Genomic DNA, 12,564 nt, shown 5'->3' with positions numbered 1-12,564 from the left:
ATATATTTTATCCACAATTCATCTCCGTATGCCAGCGAGTCTGATGTGTGACCCGCAGTTAAACACATACCTATCGATACATCACCGTGAACATAATTCAGAAGTTACAAATATTTGTGTTGTTTTCTGCTCTGATTTGGTCAAAATATTACAAAACCTCTGTGATGATCACATCTGTATTAGAGGTCTGCCCTGGCCTTAAAATGAAACCGTACCAGAGACCCTACCTGGCCCAAACGATACCGTCAGATTATAAGCCCGAACCCGACCCAAAATTGCTCACTATCTTTATAATTTCTTCTCCTAGCAAGTACTGTTGCAATAGGCTATATTTTATGTAAGCATATAGGCAATATTTATAACAGTATTAAAACAGTAAACATACAGTTTTAACAAGGCATGGCAGCCTCTCAGTACACTAGAGCAGAACGGGGAAAAAAGCATTGACTTACCGTTTATGCGCTGAAACTTTGCTTGGTGTAGAACAATCTGGAATAATATGAAACAATGCAACAGTCCCCTCTTGGAAACCCGTCGGGCCTGGGTTGGTTTGCAGACCTCTAGTCTGTATGAATGTAAGAGCTGCTTTTAACTAATGAAGAATACACAAAAAGCAACTGAGGCATATTATTGAATATGACAATGTTTACTTTGTTGTCTGGTAGTGTGAATAAAGTCTGTGCTTCATGATCTTATGATGTATCGTTTATTGACTAACATTATGTAAGGGGGTTCAGTGGAAAGGAGGAGGTGAGAACCGGCTTGACAACTTAAATAATATTTTAATAAACAACTTAACCAAAAACACACAACCATAAGCACACAGTACAGCTGCCTGTAATTCTCTCTCTCTCGAACTGTCGTCCCCGGCCGCCTTTGTCCCTCACGCGCCCCATCAGGCTGATTGGGGACCGGGCGTGCGTCATTTCAGCCCGGCCCCGCCCTCCTCGGCTCTACACATTAGTATATACACATTAAATATATACTATATATTCACATTACAGTGCTTTTTTATTTATTACAGTGTGTTACAATTATGACATACTGGGTGTTATGAATAACATCGTCCTATGTGCATTTCCAGTTTAATTGTATCCGACTTGATTATGTTATAATAAAATTATGACGTCACATGAAACAGGTCAATATACTGATATACTTTAACTTCGGTTCGAACCAGGAAGAAATAACCAAGGATCTCTGTTTAGTGTTAATGGATTATTAATTCCCTTGAATATTACCTAAATACTGGTAAATGAAATATGAACACTATCTATTTAAAAAATGCCACCCCTTACTGCATCCTTGCAATCCATTAATTCAGCCCAGGTTTCCTCCCCCTTCTTGCTTTTCCTCTTCTCGCGGTGTGAGGAGTGGCTGGTCACGCTATTAACAGTCCTGAAAGAGAGATGCTTAAACTTACTTTGTTTACAGCAGACAGAAATCTCTTTTTTGTGTTAATACCGCAGAGCCCTGACATGGATCTCTTCATTTCTCTCTCATACCTTCTCTTTCTCACTTTCTTGCCCTTTGATTCTCCCTTTTTCTATCATGATGTGAATGCCTTCAAATCTTATACTTATCTCTTCTTATTTCTCCCCTCCCTCTTTTATGCCTGACGGATGATCTCTCTCTCTCTCTCTCTCTTTCTCTCTCTAAAGGGGTGGGGAATGTTCTTGTGAAGAGAGCAGGTGCAGTGCCTCTCTCTCTCTCTCTCTCTCTCTCGTCTTTCCTGGCATCAGCAGTAGGGAAGAGTATAAGGCTGTCCCTGTGTATGTGTGTTTGTGTGTGTGTGTGTGTGTGTGTGTGTGTGTGTGTGTTTCTGGCTGCAGTGTCATAGGTACAAGAATGCTGGAGCCGTGGCAAAACCCCATTGGAGATAAGTACGGGAACACACGCTAGTCCGGACACTTTTGAAAATGGCAGCCCTAGGAGAGAGCAACATACAGACAAAACAAACAACAGACAAACAAAACCATAATGAGGAATGGATGACTGTTGTCTCATGGAAGAACTGCATGCTGTAATTTTTCTACCCTCCTCTTTTTCTCTTTCTGTCTGTCTTCGACGAGCTTACTCCTCCCTCCCTCCCTCCTCCCTTCCTCTCTCCATCCCTCTGCACCTCACCCTCTCTCTCTTTCCTTCATTCTCTCTTGTGCTCTCTCAGTGGTGGAATGTAGATAGAGGCTGAGTGCACACTCGCTGCTCCACACGTTATTAATGCCTCGCTGTACGGCGGCAGGTTGCTGATCAGATGCCATTCAGCCACGAGAACGGATTTACACCGCAAACGGATTTGACAACATTACCATCCTCCATCTCTTGCTTGATCCTGTGTTTCCTGGGAACTCTGAGACCTGCCTCTGCTTCCTCGGCTGGGTCTGTCTTATTGTCTTTTGGGTCCCTGCTCCCCTAAAGATGCTATAAATCTGCAGAATCTTCTGTCGAGGAAGGGGACATAATGCATCACTTTTAAAGGCGAGTGATCTTCTGTGAAGGGACCAGCTTTGTGGTATATGTAAAGCTGACTCAGCGAACCAATACAAAAGCGTGAGTTTGATCGAGATCTTGAAGAAGCAATTACAAAGATAGAGACAGAGTGGACAGTATGAGCCAGTGCTGAATGGGATAACTTTTACAAAACTCCACGTTCAAACGAATAACTAATCACAATTAAAGGAGCTATGAGATTGGAGAATAACTCTAATGGTGGTGTCATCTGCAAAAGAGGGATTTGATAATCTGACCAGAGAGAGTGCTGCTGCATCGGCTGCTTTTCGGAGTCAACATGCAGATGATTTCACACCTCCCTTCCCTTCTTCCTCTTTTGCTCAGCACCTTTATTGATCATTTTAGCATTTTTACCTTTGTCTAGCTGCGAGCTGGAATTCATCTGGACGTATTTGTCGACGAGACTGGAACTGGACTAAAAGACTGGCCCTTGCGGGATATTGAGTTTTCTACCTCCGGAATTCTATTGGGTGTATTCGAATGTCTGATTGTGAGTGTGTGAGTTAGTTTGTGGTGGTGTGTGGATGTGATTTAGGGAACGTCTGCCTTGCTGAGTTTTAACTATTTCTGTCTTCTTGCTTGGATTTTGATTTCATTTTTTTAATGTCTGCCATTCCTGGCTGGCATTTTGCCTTGTGCTGCCTATGTCTGCCGAGTGCCCAGCCTTGGGGTTAACCCTTAGTGTGCCACAGGGAAGATGAGTGACAGCTCTGTGAACAACTCGGGGGCTATGGTGCTGGAGGAGCCAGAGGGACGGGGTGGCTCTGGTGGACGTGAACAAGACCAGGCCCCTGTGCGTGGTGGGGCATTAAGGTGTGGGACCTGCGCCCTATGGCCTCGCCAGCAGACCTGGCTCTGCGTGGTTCCACTTTTCATCGGCTTCATAGGCCTGGGGCTCAGTCTGATGCTGCTCAAATGGATTGTAGTGGGTTCGGTGAGAGACTACGTGCCTACAGACTTGGTGGATGCCAAGGGAATTGGCCAGGACCCCATCTTTCTGTCCAAGCCTAGCACTTTTCCTAAGGGATCTGACACCACTACCACCACCACTACCATTGGAGGGGTCAGCTCAGTCAGCCCCACTGTCACCACAGTGTTGCGGGGCAGAACTCGAACAGGAAGCCCCCCAAACATACCCGCTAGAGGTGGCGGGGCATCAGGCAGCCAGGTGACACAGAAGAGCCCTACACGCTTTGTCACACGCAATCCCACCTTTACAACCACCGTGGCCTCCACCACCACGTCTACTGTCCAAACATCCACCTCGAGCCCCTCTCCCTCCAACCCCACCGTTCTAAACGACTCCACCCAAATGTGGACCAGAGAGCAGTCATCCACTGAGAGGCACGTGACCACGCCTGGACGAACCCATGTCAACCGAAAGACACGTGAGTTTGATACTTTCTCATTGGTTCTCGCTTGTTTTGCTTTTGGCAACAGCTGTTCAATTCAACTTCTGGCGGGGACAGTTGGCAATGTGGATAACTAGGATGTCTTTACAGATTTCACTTTTACTTGGTTTTATTAACATATGAATATTATGTTAATAACAGAGTGAAGTCATTCTAACACTTTTTTTTTTTTTTTTTTTACTGAAATGGAAGACTCTGTTTATACTTGGATGCATAAGGGAATCATGCATTGGAATTGCAATTACTGGGTTGCACTTTTATGTCTTTAAACAAAGCTTTTTCGCCTTTTGTGAGTGCACCTCAAAATGGGTTTATCGTTATCTACGGTATTAATAAAAGTTATTAATGCTGATTAGTTACATCATGTTACATATGAAGTCTTATATTAAGGCAGTAGTACCTATAATTCATAGCTGGCTTTGCATGTGAAAGCACCAAGATAACGTCCTAAATGCAAAGCATGAAGGACTCGCGGCTGCGCGCAGTCCCGTCTATAATGTCGCCAAGGAGCGGCAGATACACTAATGACAAGCAGAGACTCCGACCACTCCCTGTGTTTCCAAATATGCAACGGAGAAACCGAAAAGAGTTAGATGAAGTACATATAGTGATCTCATTACATTCAAAATCATTCTGACTGTTTTTATTATTATTATTATTATTATTTTTTATTTATTTATTTATTTATGATTGTATGCAGTCTACTGTAGAAAAATATACCAGGGTGCGCACTGTTCCCAAATGTCTGCTTGGAATAAACACATTTCATAACGTGTCATTAGCGCGATAAAGTTGGTTTATGCACACCTTATATATATAATATATATATATATATATATATATATATATATATATATATATATATAATGAGATTTTCGCAGGGATTAGCAAATGTTTCTTGTTTATCTATTAATATTTTCAATGACTGCGGCACATCAAACAGCTTATATATCATGATGTCAGTTAGTGAATATCACTGAGAGAAAATGTTATCCTTAGCTCCGCATTAGCTGATTCTCTCCTCGTTTTTGGATTATTGGAAGAGATGGGCGACCGTGTCTGACGGAGCCCTACGTCACATACGCAATTTGTCCTCTTTTACCGTCATTTACAGACAACTTTCAGACTGTCCTTTCTGAAGAAGTTTGAGGGTGATGATTGTGTCCTTGTTATTGCGTCGGGTTTAAGAACTGGTCATGTTAAACTAAAACACTTCTTCCCATCAGAATTATAATGACTGTTTATTTTACGCATTGGCTTGCTGAATTACAAGAGATAGCACGAATATTAAACAGCACTTTTGCTGTTCTTTTGAGAACTAGCTTCTAAAAATGGGAAAACTGCTTCATATATGCTTGCATCATTCTATGAACTGTCAATGACATTGGAATTGTCTATGCGCGCAGAAATTGATTAATGCGTCATCATGCACCTAATACAGTGAGCAGGTGCGCGCGATCGGGCGTTTACATCGAGCGCAGCCTTGCGCTAAAAAAAAAAAAAAAAAAAAAGAAGAAGATAGACGCAGAGCCATGAGCGCAGGTGTCTCGTGACGCATTCTAACAGTTGAAGATCTTTTGACTTGACACGGCGTCTAAAAAAACGTGACGCCCCTGTGCGAGACGTGGCTTAACGGTAAAAGACCTCCGTCTTGGGCATGTTTACATAGAAATACAATTGAAAAACATTGCGCACGGACGCAAAAACGCGTTCGGTGTAAACAGCCCACTTATGCGACACTAAGGCGTGGTGCCGAAATTTGATTCTGCTGTGGTAATATAGTGGCTATAACACGAACTGATATTTGTATTTTATAAAAAAGACCCGACACAGATGCGTTTATAATTAATGATCGCATTCATGTGCATCTTGTGGGCAGGCTGTGCGCTTTAACGCCCAGTTTGTTTGGCGGTCTGAATAGATGTCATATGATAAGAGCGACCTTTTGTATAAGACCTAATGTTTATAGTGCTGTGAATGTCCTAATATAATTTGAATTCAGCCGGATATGTTGAATGACAGTGTCGGGACGGGCAGTAAGAGGTTGCCATGCCTCACCACTCTATGAAATTGATTTACTCTCCTTGCTTAATCCAGATTAATTTACCTCTATTCAGGGAAAATGCTATTGTTGCCACTATAATCCAAAGAAAACTTGCTTTGCTTTCGAAAGAAGTCTGCTATGTATTATATTTATCAAATAATAATAATAATAACAAAAACAATCATAATAATAATTGATATAGCCATAAAGAAGTTAAGATGTTCAAGATGTTTTTGTAGATATTAAGAGTGATTTTTAATGTTTAAAATGCATATTTTGAATATTTAGACTGTACAATGTCATATAGTTTTTATTTTGTTTAATATTTTACCCCCCCCCCCCCAATTTATGTAATTTATACATATGCATAAATTAACCTTAATATTTTGTATATGAAAAAAGAAGAACGAAGGGGGACGGTAATATTCAGTCTTTTGACAATGTAGTCATCTTTTATTTAAAGCTTGTAACGTGTAAATAGTTATTAAAGTTGCATACATACATACAGGTGCATCTCAATAAATTAGAATGTCGTGGAAAAGTTCATTTATTTCAGTAATTCAACTCAAATTGTGAAACTAGTGCATTAAATAAATTCAATGCACACAGACTGAAGTAGTTTAAGTCTTTGGTTCTTTTAATTGTGATGATTTTGGCTCACATTTAACAAAAACCCACCAATTCACTATCTCAAAAAATTAGAATATGGTGACATGCCAATCAGTTAATCAACTCAAAACACCTGCAAAGGTTTCCTGAGCCTTCAAAATGGTCTCTCAGTTTGGTTCACTAGGCTACACAATCATGGGGAAGACTGCTGATCTGACAGTTGTCCAGAAGACAATCATTGACACCCTTCACAAGGAGGGTAAGCCACAAACATTCATTGCCAAAGAAGCTGGCTGTTCACAGAGTGCTGTAACCAAGCATGTTAACAGAAAGTTGAGTGGAAGGAAAAAGTGTGGAAGAAAAAGATGCACAACCAACCAAGAGAACCGCAGCCTTATGATTGTCAAGCCAAATCGATTCAAGAATTTGGGTGAACTTCACAAGGAATGCTGGGGTCAAGGCATCAAGAGCCACCACACACAGACATGTCAAGGAATTTGGCTACAGTTGTCGTATTCCTCTTGTTAAGCCACTCCTGAACCACAGACAACGTCAGAGGCGTCTTACCTGGGCTAAGGAGAAGAAGAACTGGACTGTTGCCCAGTGTTCCAAAGTCCTCTTTTCAGATGAGAGCAAGTTTTGTATTTCATTTGGAAACCAAGGTCCTAGAGTCTGGAGGAAGGGTGGAGAAGCTCATAGCCCAAGTTGCTTGAAGTCCAGTGTTAAGTTTCCACAGTCTGTGATGATTTGGGGTGCAATGTCATCTGCTGGTGTTGGTCCATTGTGTTTTTTGAAAACCAAAGTCACTGCACCCATTTACCAAGAAATTTTGGAGCACTTCATGCTTCCTTCTGCTGACCAGCTTTTTAAAGATGCTGATTTCTTTTCCAGCAGGATTTGGCACCTGCCCACACTGCCAAAAGCACCAAAAGTTGGTTAAATTACCATGCTGTTGGTGTGCTTGACTGGCCAGCAAACTCACCAGACCTGAACCCCATAGAGAATCTATGGGGTATTGTCAAGAGGAAAATGAGAAACAAGAGACCAAAGCATGCAGATGAGCTGAAGGCCACTGTCAAAGAAACCTGGGCTTCCATACCACCTCAGCAGTGCCACAAACTGATCACCTCCATGCCACGCCGAATTGAGGCAGTAATTAAAGCAAAAGGAGCCCCTACCAAGTATTGAGTACATATACAGTAAATGAACATACTTTCCAGAAGGCCAACAATTCACTAAAAATGTTTTTTTTATTGGCCTTATGATGTATTCTAATTTTTTGAGATAGTGAATTGGTGGGTTTTTGTTAAATGTGAGCCAAAATCATCACAATTAAAAGAACCAAAGACTTAAACTACTTCAGTCTGTGTGCACTGAATTTATTTAATACACGAGTTTCACAATTTGAGTTGAATTACTGAAATAAATGAACTTTTCCACGACATTCTAATTTATTGAGATGCACCTGTATATACATATTCAAACGTTTTGGGTAGCCTTCCACAAGCTTCTCACAATAAGTTGTTGGAATTTTGGCCCATTCCTCCAGACAGAACTGGTGCAACTGAGTCAGATTTGTAGTCCTCCTTGCTCACACACACTTTTTCAGTTCAGCCCAGAAATTTTATATCAGATTGAGGTCAGGGCTTTGTGATGGCCACTCCAATACCTTGACTTTGTTGCCCTTAAGCCATTTTGCCACAACATTGGAGGTATGCTTGGGGTCATTGTCCATTTGGAAGTCCGAGCTTTAACTTCCAGACTGATGTCTTAAGATGTTGCCTCAGTGTATCCACATCATTTTCCTTCGTCATGATGCCATCTATTTTGTAAAGTGCACCATTCCCTGTTGCAACAGTTTGTATAGCTGAACGTGGTACCTTCATGCGTTTGGAAATGGCTCCCAAGGATGAACCAGACTTGTGGAGGTCCATCATTTTTTTTTCTGAGGTCTTGGCTGATTTATTTTGATTTTCCCATGATGTCAAGCAAAGAGGCACTGAGTTTGAAGGTAGGCCTTAAAATACATCCAGAGGTACACCTCCAATTGACTCAAATTAGCCAATTAGCCTAACAAAAGCTACCTGGCTAATTGTTTACATGATATAATTTTCTGGAATTTTCCAAGCTGCTTAAAGGCACAGTTAACTTAGTGTATGCAAACTTCTGACCCACTGGAATTGTGATATAGTCAATTAAAAGTGAAATGAAATATGAAATCTGTGGAGTGGTTAAAAAATTTGTTTTAATGACTTCAACTTAAGTGTATGTAAACTGCATATACATACACACACACACACACACACACACACACACACACACACACACACACACACACATACACACATACACATGTATATATATATATATTTTATTTATTTATTTATTATTATTATTATTATTATTTATGTTTACAGAGATTCTCTCTGAAAACGCTCTTAGCTGCGGGAGGTGGGAGTGCAACTGATGGCACTGGCAAGACAAACAGTCTGACTAAGCTGATCCACCAATCATAACATTAATTTCCGACGTGATTGGTTATTTGCTAACCAATAATATTTTCTGTTTCAGTAGGGGCAGGACATTTCTAACATTTCTGATGCACAAACATCCATGGAGTAACCATAATTTGCACTGTAAATTTATTTCCCTGCTAAATGTAAATATACAGTATGTACGTATATACATTTAAATTTAACTTATGCAATTAATCTTTGTGACTGCATGTTATTACACCCCTGCTAGTTTTGATGTTCTTTTTTTTTTTTTTTTTTTTGCCTTTTACTGCTGTCGGTGGTGCCTTTTTCTTATGACATCAAATCATTTCAATTAATATTTCTAAATAGGAAAACAATTTCACTATAAACAGAAAATCATATTATAGTACACAGTTAAAACAAATAACTATTCATTCTTATGTAGGCTATATATGTTAATATAAGATTATGTGTTCACGTGAATATTACTGCACTCATATTAGCTACAATGCTCAACAGTTTATTGCGTGTTATGAATTAGTTTATTAGTTAGAGTAATAATAAAGTATTAACAATTTTCATAGTAGCCTAATAAAAGGAACATTAATGACACCTATTAATTTAAATACATATTTAACATCAAGTTACCATACCATGGTTCTTAGTAGTGTACTGTACACCATTCCAGCATGAAACTTACCCTGATATACATTTTGTAAGTTTATGTGGGACTATAATTACAACTAATCTTACACATTTTACATATGTACTGTATATAAATTAGGGGTGTAACCGTTCTCGATAAAAAAAGAACCGTATGGTTCGCCAACCATGGTTCGGTAAGCATTTGCTCCACGGTTCATCTCTAGTTTAACAACGCATCTGGATCATACAGTTTGGCTAAGAAAATAAAGTGCCAAATAGACATGCACAGTTGCAACCTCCCCTAATGCACCTGTGTGGCTTTGAAGATGGACACACTCCACCTGTGTTTCACGTGGGTCAACTTTCTACAGAGAGAAGCTGTCCTATTAACTGTTAGTAGGTCCCTATGTTAAATATCACAACTACACCACTGGACCCCGCTCCACTCACAGTAATACAAAAAATAAACTGTGGAATTCATGAGATGTCATAAGTCTTTAATGAACAAGTCCTTATCATATACTGTGGTTATAATTCATTACCATCACAATTGTCTGACAGAGGATAGCTTAATCCTTTATATCCCCCAGCAACAATTGCCTGCCTTTATCAATATTAAAAAAAAAAACAAAAAAAAAAAAAAGCCATTTGAGCCATTTGTGACCCAAATGCATCTGAGAGCTCACAGCTGTGGCTCATCTTAAAACTCATTGCTGCTCTAGGAGGGTTTCAGCTTAGAGCTAGAAACCAGGTAAAACACAATTTTGTTTTCCTGGAATAATACTTGGCCAAGATTGGCTGTGCTGAATTGAGTGGCCTGCAATTCTGTTGCCTTGTGGACTTTTTTGATTAGTTGGTTGAGGATGAAGGGCTATGTCCGAAATCACTCACTTGTTCACTCATTCACTCATTCACTATTTCCTATATAAGCCTAGTGGATGTCTGTAAGTGCCCTATATCAGGCAAGGAGTAAATGAAATGAGTGAGTGAATTCAGATGCTGACGTATACATGGAGCGTCGGAGAGAGCACTGGAGATGACACAGAAAAACTTCATCGCATATGAACTTTTATTTTACATGTAGGGTAATAATAATAATAATAATAATAATAGTGATAATAATAATCATAATAACAACAATTAGCCTATAATAATTTGTATTCTTATAAAATGGTATATACAATAAACCTTCATTCTGTTTGTCATGTTTAACCTATTAATATATATTTTGAAAATATTAATACAAAAAACTACCAACAAGAATAAAAACAATAAACACACACACACACACACACACACACACACACACACACATGTTGGTGCGGCTATCCTTATGAGGACTCTCCATAGACATAATGATTTTTATACTATGAACTATAGATTCTATCCCTTAACCCTAACACTACCCCTAAACCTAACCCTCACAAAAAACTTTCTGCATTTTTACATTTTCAAAAAACATAGTTTAGTATGTTTTTTTAATCGATTTGAATTATAGGGACACTAGAAATGTCCTCATAAACCACAATTATAGCATAATACCCTTTCCTCGTAAACCACACAAACCCGCCCACACACACACACATATATAATTGTTTTATTTTTTACCATCTTGACACTCCCATCCAAACACCGCAGCATTTCTAAGAGCTGAGATGAAATGTGCACCCTCATGCGACTGTAATACAGTACTAAAGTTATAAATAACAACATCCATTTAAATTAGATGAATACCAAGGTGATAACTGAATATTTGAATAATTTCCACTGTGCAGTCTTCTAAGTTAACAATAGTATCACCTCAGTGAATTAGTGAAGAAAGAAATCACTTTGCATTTTAATGTCAGAATAAAAATGTATCTGTATAATTTTGGTTCGCTATATTTTATTATGTTATTTTTAATTAAGTATTGATATGTTTAAAAGTGAAACACTACAGCCAGCGTGAAATAAAACATTGCAGGAATGAAATTAAGGACAAACGGAAACAGAATATAACATGGTTGCTATGACAGCATGCCACTCTTTAACAAGCACAAGCGCTGTGAGTGACAAGGGAACAAAGTCCCTTTAGAAGGGAATGTATGAGGTAAAATTTAGGAGAGTTATTATGAGGTATAGAGAAAAGAAAATAGATTTTACATGTGTACTTTTAGTCTATAATACTATATTTTAATCATATATTGCTATAATTGTACATTGGCTATTATAATTATCTACATACCTCTACTGAGGTACTTCAACTTGGGAATTAGCATTACCTGCATTTGAACATCATATTTCAAGCAAATTGGCATCATTTTATTTAGACAAATGATGTTCGTTTCTGTTGAAGCAAAGAATTGTGGGTTGTGAGTGCCAATGAAGGATACACCACTTACATCCTCCGAATTCCTGTGAAAGAAGGTCGCATTCGGAGTGTCCTACTCACTTTTCTGAAATGAGACAGCCTTGATGACGTATGCGGTTGACAAATGTGACCTCCGGAGGATGCAGCCTTCGAAACGAGACACAGCCTATATCGGTTGCACACTCGAAATCCGGATGCATTGTGGGTAAGAATGAGTGAACAAATGTAGGGTACAAGCAGAAGCGCAAAAACCATATATGCAAGGTATGCAATGCATAGGGGCATGATGTAAAGGTGGCAAGCGGCTCACTAAAGGTGGTGCAATCGGCCTCCTCGACACCCCCGCTCAACGATTATAATGGATGACACTCCCTCCCCTCACGCAACCCACCTCCCATTCAACAATTACAATAGATGACACTCCCCTCCCCTTGCACACCCCACCCCTCGCTCAACGATTATAATGGATGACACTCCCTTCCCTTGCTTTACAGATATATGGGGCACAAAATTTAG

The 12,564-nt window shown here is 39.5% G+C and overlaps 1 protein-coding gene across 1 annotated transcript in view; it reads left to right on the top strand.

The window, feature by feature from the left end:
* The first annotated feature begins 2,216 nt into the window (after window positions 1-2,216).
* The window catches only part of LOC127412351 (pro-neuregulin-3, membrane-bound isoform), a 544,136-nt gene continuing 533,788 nt past the window's right edge, over window positions 2,217-12,564 (top strand). Inside the window, 1 exon segment of the mRNA XM_051648631.1 lies at window positions 2,217-3,899. Within this exon segment, the coding sequence (XP_051504591.1) occupies window positions 3,209-3,899 (691 nt within the window). The 5' untranslated portion in view covers window positions 2,217-3,208.

The sequence above is a fragment of the Myxocyprinus asiaticus genome, chromosome 21 (assembly GCF_019703515.2).
Source record: "Myxocyprinus asiaticus isolate MX2 ecotype Aquarium Trade chromosome 21, UBuf_Myxa_2, whole genome shotgun sequence".
Classification (NCBI taxonomy): domain Eukaryota; kingdom Metazoa; phylum Chordata; class Actinopteri; order Cypriniformes; family Catostomidae; genus Myxocyprinus; species Myxocyprinus asiaticus.
Note: the sequence above shows the minus strand (reverse complement) of the source record. Positions and strands in the feature narration are given on the sequence as shown.